The 17,939-nt window shown below is 40.7% G+C and overlaps 1 protein-coding gene across 1 annotated transcript; it reads left to right on the top strand.

Moving 5' to 3' along the window:
* The first annotated feature begins 13,165 nt into the window (after positions 1 to 13,165).
* On the top strand, positions 13,166 to 17,939 carry LOC113295675. The gene is made up of 5 exons (XM_026544002.1): positions 13,166 to 13,990; positions 15,152 to 15,631; positions 15,767 to 16,970; positions 17,078 to 17,187; positions 17,298 to 17,939. Exons 1-5 carry the CDS (start codon positions 13,166 to 13,168, stop codon positions 17,937 to 17,939), a joined length of 3,261 nt encoding a protein of 1,086 aa, XP_026399787.1.

The raw sequence follows: 17,939 nt of genomic DNA, 5'->3' as shown, positions 1-17,939 counted from the left end.
TTTCTTGTATACTATTCTTTGTAAATTTGTTATCTATTAATACAAATTTTTGACTTATCAAAAAAAACGCTGGTGCATGTCCACCGGGTTTTCTTTGCCTCGATTTTGGAGGAGACGCTCTATATCCTCATGTGTGATGAAGTTGGACGGTTGATTCCTTTCCCGTGAGCGTTCAGGAGCAACACGAACTTCCTCATCTATGAAGGCACACCCTGTTGAAGTGCTTACGCCAGGAGTGCTTGTTAGATCATAGCTCGGTCAACCGCGCATGCGTTGCTATCTCAAGCATGTTTGTCAATGTCAGTGATTAAAACTATAAGTCTTGATTTCTAGCCTACATAAGTATCGGACTAGGATAGAAAAGTGTAATTGAGCTCAAGGACTTCATGGCGATTCATCATACAACAACGAAGATGTATACAAGTAACCGTGGAACTTCATCAACAATTTTTTTTTTGTTAAGTCCAAAGTTTATTATAACAAAAAAACGTAATTACAAGAATTACAAGATGGGAGGCTCAAGGCCTCCCCACCCCCATAAACCAAAGGGGCAGGAAAACTTTAAAAGCTCATAAAATAAGCTCATAAACACAAATAAAAAAACATAAAGTGAAAAACTAGGAACATTAAAATCGTTTGCGCCCCTTGTTTCCAACTCTAAAATTCCTCTTCTCGGAATGAAGACCAATAATTATTTGTGTCAAATCAAGGTCTCCATAAGGATGCTTGTATTCATCTTCATAATTATCATCATATTCATCCTCATCTGAAGCATAATTACCACCAGGAATAAGCTTAATAGGAGATTGAGCTTTTTTCTTAGGTGCCATTTTATCAATTAACTCCTTTTTCTCCTTGAAATAGTCTTGTCTAAAGGCTGGATTCCTAATAAAATTTTCACGCACTTCAACATTCTCAATGTTACTTGCCTCCTCTAATTCCTTCATAGATAAAATATTATTAATATCAAACCCGGTGTTGTTTCCTTTTTATGATCATTGTCGCAACCTAGAGATTCCTCATTGGCCTTGTTGAACTCCAAGCTAGCATCAGATTGCAAAGACCGCAAGGCCAACCGTTTTGCAGCTTTCTTTGCCACTTTTCTAGCTTGTTTCCTTGCTATAATATCTGCATCAACTTCACCCCATTCTTTCGAACCCATACTAATGTCTGAGTCACTAGAATCATCTTGTTCCTCCTCCACCAAAACCTCACTAGAATCATTAGCAAGGCCTAACTCAGAAGCTAAAGCACCATACTTCATCAACAAAAAGGTATGTGGAGACTTGAACTTATCTATCACTCAAAAGTCTATCTCTTCTATCTCCTACTTCTTATGAGACAAAAGTCGTATGCTATATAGACTAGATCATACACGTTTGACATTTCGAGCTGAGCATTCATTGCTTATATTTTATCTCAAAATCGTGTGTTGGTAAAGCGTTTCGCTTTGATCAAGTTTATCTTCACCTAGTGACGAAAGTCATGAAAAGTTTCAATCACTTTGAGAATTGATCTGACGTGAATCGGTCTGTGAATAATGACTATATAGCGTCCTCTGAGAATGTCTCAATGATTGAAATAAGAGTTTAGATTACATAACCATGTATTCCTTGAACCGAAGTTTTCGAACTTTTTTGATCAAGAGAAATCGGGAGGATTGTGGAATTGGCTTGCCAAGTCCGCGAACCTAGTTCGCAGACTCAGTCCGCGAACTGTCGGAAGTTCTCGACCGAGAATTCTGCTGGATTTTTCAAAACTCGTTTGTGTGCTCAGTCCGCGAACTGGCGGAAGTTCTCTTTTCGAGAATTTCTGTTGAGTTTTGAAAACTCAACCGATTAACTTAAGTCCGCGAACTTGTTTGTGAACTTAAGCGGTTATGATCTAAACATGTGCTCTGAACATGAAACATTAAATTACTAAGGAATGCCTTATGCAAACCGTGGCTATAATTTTCATGAGCCGATTCAATCGAATCGAATCATCTTTGCTTCAATTGTGTCTTGTGTAGTTACATAAGATCTCATAGAAATTGAAAAACTCTTTAACTAGTTCATTTGAGTCGATTGAACTAGTTATGGTGAAGAAGAACAAGGTTAATATGAAATGCTCATATGGTTAACCTTTTGGGTTACTATGTTGAGCCGACATACACGTACACGTTTGGGCATGGTTTTCATGGACCCAGTAAATGTCTACCCAAGTGTGTGTGACAAGCTAAATTTTCGATTTAACTGTTGAGAAATATTAGCTTGAATCTAAATCAGGTTTTCATCTAACGGTGAATAAGGATTGCTTTGTAACTAAGGCAAAACCCTGATTTGAAGGCTATATAAAGGAGATATCTAGCATTGTGCAAAACTAATCCCCACACATTTGTGTGCTACTAGTGCGCCCGCTAGATTCGATCTCCATTAACCTTTGATTTTCTTCTCTAAAATCAGGTTAACGACTTAAAGACTTCATTGGGATTGTGAATTCAGACCGATACTACTTTATCGTAGTTGTGTGATCTGATCTTGCATCTTCTATCGTACGAGTACAATCGATTGATTGGCTTGAGATCTTGAGAGTTCTACGATAGGCAAGATAAAGAAGTCACAAACATCTTAGTCTCACTGTTTGTGATTCCTCGACAATCCGCTTGTCTAGTCAGGAAGGATTGTAGAGAGGTGATTGATTAATCTAGGTTGTTCTTCGGGAATATAAGACCGGATTATCAATTGGTTCCTGTTACCTTGATTTTATATCTAAAGATGGAACAAAACCTAGGGTTTATCTGTGGGAGATAAATTTATCTTTTTATCGACTTTTCTGTATGAGACCGATCTGTTTATTATCAAGTCTGTGATTTTGGGTTATATCAACTCTTAGTTGTGGGTGAGATCAACTAAGGGAATCAAGTGCGCAGTATCCTGCTGGGATCAGAGGCGTAGGAGTACAATTGTACCTTGGATCGGTGGGAGACTGATTGGGGTTCAACTATAGTCCAGTCTGAAGTTTGCTTGGAGTAGGCTAGTGTCTGTAGCGGCTTAATACAGTGTGCATTCAATCTGGACTAGGTCCCGGGGTTTTTCTGGATTTGCGGTTTCCTCGTTAACAAATTTCTGGTGTCTTTGTTATTTCTTTTTCGCATTATATTTTATATAATTTAAATAATACAGGTTGTGCGTTCGTGATCATCAACTTCTCTAATCCAACCTTTGGTTGTTGATTGTAGTTGATTGATCCTTGGACATTGGTCTTTGGTACCGTCCAAGTTATCTCTCTTTGGTAAAGACTCGCAGATTTCTATTTGCTTGAGTAAAGATCAAATCGAGAGATTGAGATATTAACTCCTTGAGATACTTTTATCTAGATTGGGTCTGAATGTCTAGTTGATTCTCTAGCAAAGTGTTTCGGAGTTAGTCCATACAGATTGCCAATCGAAATATTGGGTAGTGTTATTAGACCCCCGCTTTTTCAATTGGTATCAGAGCAGGCAAACACGTTTAAGACCTCATCAGTCTGTGTTTGTAGCGATCTGACTCTATGGATTATAAAGTCTCAATTAACGCTTCACCAGGTTTGAAAAACAACTGGAAGAAAAGGTCTGACAAACTGATATCTCTTCAAAAAGGGTTGGATGAACAAATCCGGATCAACTATGCTCTTGCTGCTGAAATTGCGATTCTTAAGGATTTGATATCCGGAAATAGCCCCCTTGAAAGGTTGAAAAATCTCAGTTGTTCCTCTCTCATGAAAAGTCATAAGTCAGATAGTAATCAACGCCAAGATGTTGAGAAAACTGATATGAAAAGGAACCGGTCAGAAAATATTCAAAGCATAGGCTCATGTTGTGGTCCATCCGATCATATACAACAAGTTTGTATGTCCTTTCAAAAGAGTCTTAATGTTGCAAGTAATCTTTGTAAGAAAGCAAAACAACTGTATGACTCTCTAAAAGTTCATGCAACTCTACCTGGAAACTCTAAATCGAGAAGTACTAGTAGTATGGGTTCCTTTGCTTTAAGATCTACATCTCCTTTTCAATGGTTTCTTGATAGTAGATGTAGTCGGCATATGACAGGAGATATCACTTGGTTTGTATCATCGGTTGACTATGAAGGAGGTCCTATAACGTTCGGAGATGGAAGTTGTTGCTACATTAGCAAAAAGGGAACGATCAAGCTACCTGGTTTTCCGGAAATCCATGATGTGGTATACGTTAAAGGTATGACTGCTAATCTTCTTTCTATTAGTCAAATTTTCGACAAGGGCCATCGAGTTGTCTTCAATGCGAATGGATGTGACATTGTTGACAAATCCGGGAAGGTAATCTTTCAAGGAACACGTGGTAAAAATAACTGTTATCTTCTTGATACTCAGTTTAGCAACCGTTGCAATTTGATTAAGGTGGAATCTACACATCTTTGGCATGAGCGTTTTGGTCACATCAATTATCGCCTTCTAACTAAGATCGTTAACAAAGAACTTGTTAGAGGCATTCCCAAAATCAATGCAAAGATTGAAGGTGTATGTGGTGCCTGTCAAAAGGGTAAGCAAACATTCACCACAAATCATCACGAGATATTCTCACTAAAGATCCAATTGATTTAATTCATATGGATCTCTTCGGACCAATTCAACAACTCACTGTTGTCGATAAGAAGTATGCTTTAGTTATGGTAGATGATTACACCAGATTCACTTGGGTTGCATTCCTATCTCATAAGAATGAAACTCGGAGTGAATTCAAGATTATTGTTAAAAGGATCCAGAACGAACAAGGTCGCAAACTAAAGAAAATTAGGAGCGATCGTGGCACTGAATTCGAAGACACCAAGGTATTCGAATTCTGTGACGAACTGGGGATCATTCAACAATACTCACCACCAATTACTCCTCAAGCTAATGGAGTTGCTGAAAGAAAGAATAAGAACATTCAGGAAATGGCCAGGGTAATGCTCCACAACAAAAACTTACCTTTAAGATTTTGGGGAGAAGTTGTCTTTACAGCATGCTACTTGATCAACCGTGTGTATTTGCGGTCTAAAACCCTTAACACTCCTTATGAGTTATGGTATGGAAGAAACCCAATATACACTATCTCATGGTTTTTGGAAGTAAGTGTTATATTCTGAAAGATCGAGAACAAAAAGGAAAATTCGATACCAAAAGTGATGAAGGAATCTTTCTTGGCTACACTTCTAATAGTCGTGGTTTTCGAGTTTTTAATCTCAGAACTCAAGTCATGACGGAATCTGCTAATTTTATCATCGATGACATTAGTAACTTTCGTCAAGATAATCCTCCTGCTGAATTTCCTCCAACAGAGACAATTGAGAAAGTCAAAGAAATTCCAGAATCAGTTGAAGTTATCCCAACTGTTACTGATCCTGACATTTCTAGTGACGAGGAGAAGAGCACTGATCAATCCATTCCTGATGAACAAGTACGTGTTCTTCCATGACATCTTTGGGTTCAAAGGAATCATGACCCCAACATCATTATTGGGGGAAGGGATTCTACAGCCAAAACAAGAGGTCAACTTCAAAATATATGCAATTTTGGTTGTTATCTTTCGCAGGTGGAACCAAGGAATATTGATGAAGCTCTGAAAGATCCCTTTTGGGTAAATGCAATGCATGAAGAGTTAAATCAATTTGAAAGACACGATGTCTGGGAACGTGTACCTTGTCCTCCAAATGTCAATATTGTTGGTACCAAATGGATATTCAAGAACAAGTCTGATGATTATGGCAAGAAATAAAGCTAGACTTGTCGCTCATGGATATTCACAGATTGAAGGAATCGATTTTGACGATACCTTTGCTCATGTGCCACGTCTTGAGTCCATTCGACTTTTATTGGCCCATGCCTGCTTTCTCAAGATTAAGTTGTTTCAGATGGACATAAAATTAGTGTTTCTGAATGGAATTTTAAAAGAGGAAGTCTATGTTGCTCAACCTAAAGGGTTCGAAAACCCTGATTTCCCTGATCATGTGATGAAGCTCAAAAAGGCGTTATATGGATTGAAACAAGCAGCAAGAGCCTGGTTTGAGAAACTCACTACCTCTCTTATTAGAAAAGGATTTTCAAGAGGAGGAGCTGATAAAACATTTTTTACCAAATGGAGTGAGAAAGATGTTGTCATTTCTCAAATCTATGTAGACGATATCATCTATGGATCAACCTCTGAAAAATTTGCAAAAGACCTTCAAGTCTCCCTTGCTAAATAATTCGAAATGAACAATGTTGGTGAGTTAAAATTTTTCTTATGATTACAAATTCAATAACATAAGGAGGGTATTTACTTATCCCAAGAGAAGTACGCACGTAATCTTGTGTCAAGATTTGTTCTGGATAAGTCATCTCCTAAACTGACTCCTATGTCTACTACTGGCAAATTGCACAGGGATGAGAAAGGAGCAAAAGTGGATCAAAAAATATATCGATCCATTATAGGTAGCCTTTTGTATCCTACTGCTACTAGACCTGATATTGCTTTCAGTGTTGGTTGTTGTGCCAGGTTTCAGGCGGATCCAAAAGAATCTCATCTTGCAGCTGTAAAGAGAATCATACGATATATAAATCACACTGCTGTGTATGGTCTCTCGTATACTTTTGATACTAATGCTGATCTTTCTGCTTATTCTGATGCTGATTGGGCAGGTTGTGTAGGATACAGAAAAAGTACATCAGGGGGCTTCTACTATGTAGGTCTCAATCTTGTAGCATGGCATAACAGGAAGCAAAATTCTCAATCCCTGTCTACATGTGAAGCAGAATATATTGTTGCCGGATCATGTTGTACTCAACTCCTATGGATGAAACAGATGCTTGCTGATTATGGAATTGATACTGGGATAATGAAAATCTTTTGTGATAACTCCAGTGCGATTCGAATTACTGAGAATCCTGTTGAGCACTCAAGAACAAAGCACGTCGACATAAGGTACCATTTTATTCGTGATCTTTATGAAAATGATATCATCAGTATGGAATTTGTTCCTTCCGAATAACAATTGGCTGATATTCTCACCAAACCCTTAGACACTGGAACTTTTCAACACTTGCGGCAATCTATTGGTGTTGTTTTGGTTCATTAAAATTTTTCATTGACTCTTGCCCCTATGCTTATCCTTATATTTTGGGCAATTAAGTCTGAAACCCCAGTAGATACTTTCCAGTTCAGTTTCTGTAGGATTGTTGTTGTTATCCTTTTAGTATCTTTTTAGTGTTTCAAAAATCCTTATTTTCTTTCAAAATTAAGGTCGCTCTTGTTGTTCTCTCGGGAATGACATCAAATGGGGGAAAGTTCTTTTTAACTTGTGCTTAATGGTAATATCTTGCGGGGAGTGCGGCTGTGGAATTTTATAGGGGTTATCTTGTATCTTAAAACTCCTTGATGAATGTTGTTAGCTTCGGCTATTAGATTGCATCTAAATTAAGTTGGTATGTATTTTTATTTTAGTCATGAAATGTCTCTTGTGGAAATTTCATTATGATCCCATTCTTGTACCGTTGCCAATTTTATTGACAAAAAGGGGGAGAAATATTGTAGTTCACACTACAAATACATATGGTTTTCGGATCATTGTGTAAGGGGGAGTGGTTTCCATGATCGAGATGGAATATTGACTAAGGGGGAGTGATACATATCACCGTAGTATTATTGTTAAAGTCGTGATACAATTGGACTTTGATGTTATATAATAATACTATGACACTGTATAATAATGATAAGACTCTCGATTTCTCTCATTGTTATAGCTACGGATCTTCAACAACGATGGTGCTAAACTTACAACCTTTGGGATCATTGGAGTACTTGGAAGGACGAAGATTTCAAGGAACGTTGAAGATTAGACTATGGAATAGGAGCCACTAAAGTTTATCTTTTTCATATTCCATATGTATTAATAGTTTTGTCACTAAAATTGACAAAGGGGGAGATTGTTAGAGAATAGCTCGGTCAACCACGCATGCGTTGCTATCTCAAGCATGTTTGTCAATGTAAGTGATCAAAACTATAAGTCTTGATTTCTAGCCTAGATAGCTAACTCTCGGACTAGGATAGAAAAGTGTAGTTAAGCTCAAGGACTTCATGGCGATTCACCATACAACGACGAAGATCTATACAAGGAACCGTGGAACTTCATCAACAAAAAGGTATGTGGAGACTTGAACTTATCTATCACTCAAAAGTCTATCTCTTCTATCTACTACTTCTTATGAGACAAAAGTCGTATGCTATATAAACTAGATCATACACATTTGACATTTTGAGTTGAGCATTCATTGCTTATCTTTATCTCGAAATCGTGTGTTGGTAAAGCATTTCGCTTTGATCAAGTTTATCTTCACCTAGTGACGAAAGTCATGAAAAGTTTCAATCACTTTGAGAATTTCTCTGACGTGAATCGGTCTGTGAATAACGGCTACATAGCATCCTCTGAGAACGTCTCAATGATTGATATAAGAGTTTAGATTACATAACCATGTATTCCTTGAACCGAAGTTTTCGAACTTTGTTGATCAACAGAAATCGGGAGGATTGTGGAATTGGCTTGCCAAGTCCGCGAACTGTCGGAAGTTCTCGACCGAGAATTTCTGTTGGATTTTCCAAAACTCGTTTGTGTGCTAAGTCCGCGAACTGGCGGAAGTTCTCTTTCCGAGAATTTCTGCTGAGTTTGGAAAACTCAACCGATTAACTTAAGTCCGCGAACTTGTTTGTGAACTTAAGAGGTTATGATCTAAAGAAGTACTTTGAACATGAAACATTAAATTACTAAGGAATGCCTTATGCAAACCGTGGATATAATGTTCATGAGCTGATTCAATCGAATCGAATCATCTTTGCTTCAATTGTGTCTTGTGTAGTTACATAATATCTCATAGCAATTGAACAACTCTTTAACTAGTTCATTTGAGTCAATTGAACTAGTTATGGTGAAGAAAAACAAGGTTAATATGAAATGCTCATATGGTTAACCTTTTGGGTTACTATGTTGAACCGACATACACGTACACGTTTGGGCATGGTTTTCACGAACCCAGAAAACGTCTACCCAAGTGTGTGTGACAAGCTAAGTTTTCGATCTAACGGTTGAGAAATATTATCTTGAATCTAAATAAGGTTTTCATCTAACGGTGAATAAGGATTGCTTTGTAACTAAGGCAAAACCCTGATTTGAAGGCTATATAAAGAAGACATCTAGCATTGTGCAAAACTAATCCCCACACGTCTGTGTGCTATTAGTGCGCCCGCTAGAGTCGATCTCCATTAACCTTTGATTTTCTTCTCTAAAATCAGGTTAACGACTTAAAGACTTCATTGGGATTGTGAAGCTAGACCGATACTACTTTATCATAGTTGTGTGATCTGATCTTGCATCTTCTATCGTACGAGTACAATCGATTGATTGGATTGAGATCGTGAGAGTTCTCCGATAGGCAAGATAAAGAAGTCACAAACATCTTCGTCTCACTGTTTGTGATTCCTCGACAATCCGCTTGTGTAGTCAGGAAGGATTGTAGAGAGGTGATTGATTATTCTAGGCTGTTCTTCGGGAATATAAGACCGGATTATCAATTGGTTCCTGTTACCTTGATTTTATATCTAAAGACGGAACAAAACCTAGGGTTTATCTGTGGGAGACAGATTTATCCTTTTATAGACTTTTCTGTGTGAGACAGATCTGTTTATTATCAAGTCTGTGATTTTGGGTTACAACAATTCTTAGTTATGGGTGAGATCAATTAAGGGAATCAAGTGCGCAATATCCTGCTGGGATCAGAGGCGAAGGAGTAAAATTGTACCTTGGAACGGTGGGAGACTGATTGGGGTTCAACTATAGTCCAGTCCGAAGTTAACTTGGAGTAGGCTAGTGTCTTTAGCGGCTTAATACAGTGTCTATTCAATCTGGACTAGGTCCCGGGGTTTTTCTGCATATGTGGTTTCCTCGTTAACAAAATTTCTGGTGTCTGTGTTATTTCTTTTCCGCATTATATTTTATATAATTGAAATAATACATGTAGTGCGTTCGTGATCATCAACTTCTCTAATCCAACCTTTGGTTGTTGATTGTAGTTGATTGATCCTTGGACATTGGTCTTTGGTACCGTCCAAGTTATCTCTCTTTGATAAAGACTCGCAGATTTCTATTTGCTTGAATAAAGATCAAATCGAGAGATTGAGATATTAACTCCTTGAGATACTTTTATCTAGATTGAGTCTGAATGTCTAATTGATTCTCTAGCAAAGTGTTTCGGAGTTAGTCCATACAGATTGCTAATCGAAATATTGGGTGGTGTTGTTGGACCCCGCTTTTTCAGTGTTAAAAGTACTCCTTATTGGCTCCATGGGCTGACGCGGTTCTTTTGGTAGTGTAGATGGTGGTCTTTTGGTTCGGGGTCAAAATTGTAAAACCCTACGGTTAATGCGCTTTCATCCTGCAAAGGAACAAAAGCCATTTGAAGATGATGAGTGTTCTTTTACTTATATATGTATTGAGTAATTCAATACATTTACGAAATTTATCAGAATTGGTGCATCAATCTCAGATATTCTATAAAATTCAACCTATTACATTAGTGATTAATGCATTGATCTGCCTGGTATCTTCATATGCTATGTTCTCAGCCGAACCCTCATTATTGACATGACATGACGATGAAGTGTTTACTCTCAGCAGAGTAGCATGAATCTCCCGAAGTGCCAGTATTGAGATTTGCATGAAAATACCCCACGGGCTACATCCTTTTCTGAAAAAGAGAATCTCATATCAACACGCTTTTAAGTCATCTCAATCGCGCTTGAATTTCTTAAAAGAAAATCTAGACTGATCATATCAGTCTCAGAAACAATCGTGGCTACACAACTTGGCCGCATAATTCAACAAACCTACATCACTCTTGACAGAACTAGGTGATTACTGCATTAACCGACCATGGGCCCACCAACGTCCCGGCCAGCCGGACTTTGCTTCAATACGTCCTAGTGTTGCCGAACGCTAACCCTAAACAGGGTGATCGCGTTATTGAAAGAATATCGAATGAGCTAAACTGTCTAAAACAGTCTCAAAAAATGTCGTGACCGTCCAACTTTGCCAGTCTAATTGGACGGCTTAGATTTTCCCACGAACAGTTAAGGAAGCGCAAGCATGATCATCAGCGGGCCCACTAGTGCCCTAGTCGATGGACTCGCATGCGGAAAACCTATAGAGTGCTCAATCGCTTATCCAAACATGGGCCTTCACGCTGTGTAAGATAACTCAAACGAATTGAGACCGGAAAAAAGGGTCTCAAAAACGCATTACGTCCGTCCAACTTCCCCGGCCTAGTTGGACGTCTTAGATCACATTTCGAGCAATCGAAGAAATGCCGATGTATTCACCATTGGCCCAAGCTCTCCCTTGGTCGATCGACCTGTCTCTAACGGGATCAAAGCATATTAAAACGCCGGCCCCAATAAGGGTGATCACGCAGCCTCTAAAACCCTAAATTGAATAAGCAACGTTGTACAACTGCCGCTAATCGATCGCATCCTTCCAACTTCGCCAGCCTAGTTGGACGGCTTAGATTGTATTTCAAACGATCTGAGAGGTGCCAACGCATCTATCGTCGAACCAACCCCACACGTGGCCAAACGGCTTGCTCATAGCACGGCCAAAACGCACCAAATCGTCGGCCCAAAGTAGCGTAAGCACGCTGTTTTCAAAAAACCTAAAATTACTTTGCGGCAAGACATTACTGTCGCAAATCGATCTCGACCACTCATCTTCGCCAGCTGATTTGAGTGGCTTAGATTTAATCTCAAGCAGCCCCGGAGATGTCATCGTGATCACTGCGGACCCACCTTTACACGTGATTGACCGGCCTACGCAAACTTGGGCTCAATGTCTCGAAACTCGCGCCCAAAGAGGGGTGGGCCACACGTCTCCCTAAACCCTAAAGTTGCGTCAATGCAATATGAAACTTCCGCAAATCAATCACAACCATCTAACTTCGCCAGCCTAATTAGATGGTATAGATCTATTTTTAGAAAACAAGCAAAGCAACATTGTGAAGACCGGCCATCTTTCTTCCACATAAGGCGATCAGACAAGTAATGGCGGTCCCCTAGAGCCACCAAAGGTGTTCGATCACGCTTCCACTTTTAAGACGCTTATTCGCGACTTATTTAGTCAAGCTCAAAAACAATGATGCTTCATACACATCGATTAATTTGAGATGCTTTACATGCGTCTAATACATACACATTTTATTTTGGCCTCATAAACAACTTAGTTGTTTCACCTAATAGCACCATGTTATTCTCAGCGGCAGGTCCCACGAATTGACCCACTCACTCGAGACATCAAACATGTCACAAACTGGGGGATGCTTACTGGGGTATTGGTCTGTCGATTTACAGCGTGTTGCATGCAACACACCCATTATGAGAACGTGTTAGGAAAGGACGAGCGGTTAGTAATGATGGAGTAGCGGGTGAAGGTTTGATCACGCAATGATCACCACCTCTTACACAACTCCATTACTCCACTACTTAACTTCCTCCACTTCCTACGAGATCAGGGTTGCGCTCAAATGACTTGTATAAATAGATTTTAAATCTATTTCGAAAGGACGGGACAAAAAATTGTTATCAACACAAGTATCCAGAAACCATTTTTCTGATACACAAGTCATAAAAAGCCACACCTTCATTCAACACTCTGATCTTAAACACCTTCTTCGCTTCCCTCCCTAAGATCAACCCTTCTCCTTCACCTTGTGACCGAATTGAATCTGGAACGACCATTTCTTGGTTTAGTCCAGAGTCTTACAGATTGATTTCTTGAACCTAAAAGCATTCCCGTGTAGTGCATTTGTTTAGGGTTTAGATTCGTTTCTCATTCAACACACCCCAAATTACCAAAAACAGCAGAATCAATTTTTTACCCATAAACAATTGGAGACCACATCGGGAGGTTAATCTCTTGGTTGCAAGATCAATTTTCATTTTTACTGCAATTTTCTCAAAATCAGAATGGTCGTTCTTAGGATATTTTTTACTTCAAACTCCGAGCGAGACCCTTCAAATGACGATGTTCATCCTTCCAATGATGATCGCACGACCATTGGAGAAATTCCAACCCTAATAGAATTGGATAGAGTACAGGGAATACACACGAGGAACATGGACGTGATGAAAGAAATGATAGAGAACATACTCAACTTCCTCGTCAATCTCACGTCGGATTTAAGTGGCTTCCCCACTCCGAAGATTCCAACGATCAGGGCCAACTCTTCAACTGATGACCATCCTCAAATCAATAACTTCACCACCAACCAACGACCAGTGGACCAGGAGGCAGATTCTCTAGTGGAAAGCTTGTGCGAGCTTCTACACCTCTCAAAGGATCAACGAGTGAAAACGTTTGCTGCAATCAATCAGATAGATCTAGACGCATGTTTGGCCCCTTCGCGCAATCAAGCCTTGAAAACATCAGTGGTGTCCATAAACAATGTCACGTTTACCGAAGACGACATGATGGCAGAGGAAGGTCACAAAATGACCCTGCATGTTACCACACGCATCAAAGGTTCAGAATTCAAGAGATCTCTTATCGACACTGGAGCATCCTCGAATGTCATAACTCTTAAAACTCTCAGGACAGCCAGGGTTCGACCAGACAAATTCACACGGCAGCCTACCACAATGACGGACTTCGACGGAAACCAAACCAATACATACGGGTATGTCAACTTGAATATATCAGTAGGGCATATCCAGTCAAAAGTAAAATTCGAAGTGATAGAGAAAGAGCCAGAGTACCATATGATATTGGGAAGACCATGGCTTCATGATAATAAGATTGTCCCGTCGACATATCACCAATGCCTGAAAACCACTATGAATGAAGAAGTTGTTCGAATACCCGCGTCATTATCTCCTTATGCACCGATTTGTGGTGTAGAACTGTTCGAACCAAAGGGGAATCCACAACGATTATCAAACAAGGTTTACTGCACCCCGCTCCCCACGTGGACGTCGATCGAAGAGGAGGACCGATTCGCATCACTGAACATGGAGGACAGGTCTTGCGGCACGCCTCCGCTAACAAGACGCGCTGACTCTTCTTCATCAAGCGGAGGCTCAACTCACCTCCATACCAAGAGGGAGCGTACCTTTATGGCGAGCCGGGACCAGCAAGGTAAAACTGTATATCGTCGTCGCTGTTAGCAATTAGCAGGGGAGGCTACCACCCAGTCTCTCCGCCCAATAGAATGCAATCACAGCGACAAGCTGCAAGAAGAAGTACCGGATGCTCTGCGACAGCTGCAGGACGGCACCAATTCCACAACCGATGAACTCGAAGTCATCAATATCGGAGACGAAGAATCTCCGCGACCTATCTCCATCAGTTCGACTTTACGAGAGGACGAACGTGCAAAGCTTGTAAACCTTCTCAAAGAATATCAAGACATATTTGCATGGACGTATGAGGAAATGCCCGGCTTGGATGAAATACTAGTCACCCATCATCTACATATAAAGTCTGGATCTAAAACGATCAAGCAATCTCCAAGGCAATTCAGACACGACGTGGAGGAGCAGATAAAAACTGAGATTCAAAACTTGTTGACTGCTGGCTTCATCAATCCCATCCACCATCCTACCTGGTTAGACAATGTAGTCCCTGTAAAGAAGAAAAGTGGCCAAATTAGATGTTGTGTTGATTTCAGAGATCTGAACAAGTATTTTCCCAAAGACGATATTCCCCTTCCCAACATCGACATGCTAGTAGATTCTACCAGCGGACATGGCATGTTCTCTTTCATGGATGGATATAGCGGATACAATCACATAAAGATGTATGAACACGATGCAAGTAAGACAGCTTTTCGAACTCCTCTTGGAAACTTTTACTATACTGTGATGCCCTTTGGTTTGAAGAATGCTGGTGCTACCTATCAACGCGCCATGACTGCAATTTTTCACGATATGATGCACAAGCAAGTCGAAGATTATGTAGATGACATAGTGGTCAAGTCAAAGACTCGTGCAACCCATACAGACGTCCTACGACAAGTGTTCGAAAGATGTCGCGAGTATGAATTGAAGATGAACCCTCTGAAATGCGCTTTCAGAGTTTCTTCCGGCAAATTTTTGGGATTCCAGGTCACCTCTGAAGGAATCAAGGTCGACCCAACCAAAACCCAAGCTATTCTTACGATGCCTCATCCACAAACTATGAAAGAACTCCAAAGCTTCATGGGAAAGGTAAACTATATCCGACGTTTTATACCTGGTTTGGCCCAACTTATCGTTGCATTCACTCCCCTGTTGAAGAATGGGACAAGCTTCATTTGGAGTACAAAGAAACAAGAAGCATTTCAGAAGATCCAGCAAATATTGTCGTCACCCGCCGTTATGAAATCCCCCATGCAAGGAAGAGCGTTATGCCTTTACATCTCTTCTAGTGACACTGCTGTCGGGGCCCTCCTTGCTCAGGAAGATGATGAGGGGATTGAACATCCTATATACTACTTCAGCCGTACATTGAGAGATGTTGAACTCAGATACCCCAAAGCAGAGAAAGCATGCTTGGCGTTAGTTCACGCTGTGCAGAAATTCAGACATTATCTACTGTCGAACAAGGTGGTGTTAATATCCAGAGCTGACCCTATCAAGTTCTTACTTTCGATACCAGCCTTGATAGGCAGACCGGCCAAATGGTTGCTTCAAACGTCAGAGTTTGATATAACATGCGCTCCTCCAAGAGCTATGAAATAGCAAGCGGTGGCAGATCTTCTAGCAGCGTTCCCAGGAGAAGGAACCACCGCGCTACATGAAGACCTTCCTGGAGAATTTCCCGAAATCTCTTTTATCGAAAAGGAGGCATGGCTATTGTATTTCTACGGTTCTTCTACGCCTAGCAATAATATCGTAGGAGCTGGCATAGTTCTAGTGTCTCCAACGGGAGAAGTCTTTTCGCATTCTTTCAAGTTGGACTTCCAATGCACCAACAATTCGGCAGAATACGAAGCTTTCCTCATAGGATTGTCACTAGCCAAACAAGCAGGAGCCATACACCTGGAAGTAAGAGGTGACTCTAAGTTGATGGTCAATCAGATGAATGGAGTCTACTCACTCAAGGAGGTAATACTGGACCCTTATAGATCCGAGGCGCAAAAACTATTGAACTACTTTTCCGATGTGACCATAACCCATATTGGCCACAATAACAACAAACACGCCGATTGCCTAGCCATATTGGCTTCGAAGCTGCAATTTGAAGGTTTGGAAGAAACTTTGATTGTGAGGAGATGGACTATAGCGTCGACATGGCTTGCAGAATCTAAAGATACTAAAACTGACGATTGGAGGACTCCAATCGTTCAAGAGTTAAACAGTTCACTCTCCCAAGGAAAGGTCAGTCTCAAAACCCTGCAAATATTTTTCATGCTTCATGGAGTGTTTTACCACCGAAATCCAGATGGGTCTCTGTCAAGATGTCTTAGAGACGAGGAAGCGCAACTACAACTTAACCGCATTCACAACGAAATTTGCGGACAAACGTTGGTAGTGACTCTTTACCGACGTCTCCAACGCCTTGGCTTCTACTGGCCAGATATGGAGACTCAATCTCGATCGCTCCAAGGGTCTTTCTCCAATTGTCAAATACCGCCACACCAATTGGATGTTTTCAACGTGAACCACACTGGGGACTGGCGAGAGCCGTATGTCAATTACTTTCGAGACGGAGTACTCCCTGCAAGCAAGAAGGACGCAGCCAAAATGAAGCAACGAGCCAAGAGATTCGTATTTCATGAAGGAATCATGTACCGTAAAAGCTTTGGAGGCGACATATTACGGTGCCTGTCCGAGGTGGAGATCTCGATTCTGATGAGAAATGCACGAAGGCGAACACCAGTGAAAGAAAAAGCTATTTCTCCAAATACACGAGAAATACTATTGGCCAACCATGGAAGACGATGTCGCTGCATTTGTTCAAAGATGCAATGAATGCCAAATTCACGGGAATCTTATTCATGCACCTTCTACTCCTTTACACTCGGTGAATATCCCGTGGCCTTTTTACAGCTGGGGACTTGACATCATTGGGAAGGTCAACCCGCCATCGTCAAAACAGCACGAGTTCACAACCGCAACGGAGTATTTTACCAAGTGGGTTGAATCCATTCCTTTACGAGGTACTACTGGAGCAACAATCGCGGCGTTCATTAAGGAGCACATCATTTGTCGGTTTGGCGTGCCTAAACATATCATTACTGATAATGGCACTCCTTTCGCCAACAAACAGGTACGAAAATTGCTCGAAGAATATGCAATTAAGCAGGTATTCTCTACCATCTACTACCCCCAAGGGAACGGGCAAGCCGAAAGTACCAACAAAACCTTAATTCGGATTCTCAGTCGAACAGTGCATGATCACCCTAGAACATGGCACGAACAGCTACCAATGGCATTATGGGCGTATCGGATGGCACCTAGGGGTTCTACCGGCGTTTTCCCTTACTCACTCGTCTACGGTGCGGACGCGATTCTCTCGGCAAAGATTAAAATTCCGTCAGCCAGGATTGCAGCAGCGAGTAGGGTCCGCTGGAATGAAGCCGAAGCATCGAGCTCCAGGATTGCCGAGTTGGACATCCTAGACTCTAGGAGAGATAAATCAGAGGAACGTACTCAAACATATAAAAGCAGGATCTTCAGAGCGTATGACAAAGCTGTAAAACCAAGAGTTTTCAAAGTGGAAGATTTAGTTTTGAAGACTGCCAGGCACATTCAGAAAGACATGTCTGCATCAAAATTCTCTCCGAAATGGGAAGGTCCCTACGTGATCACCAAGGCTTATAACACTGGCTACTACAAGATTATTAAAGAGGATGGTGGTAAATTAGAAGCAGTCATCAACGGAAAATGGCTCAAGGCATACTATGCCTGA

Source organism: Papaver somniferum, chromosome 7 (genome assembly GCF_003573695.1).
Source record: "Papaver somniferum cultivar HN1 chromosome 7, ASM357369v1, whole genome shotgun sequence".
Taxonomy (NCBI): Eukaryota; Viridiplantae; Streptophyta; class Magnoliopsida; order Ranunculales; family Papaveraceae; genus Papaver; species Papaver somniferum.
Note: the sequence above shows the minus strand (reverse complement) of the source record. Positions and strands in the feature narration are given on the sequence as shown.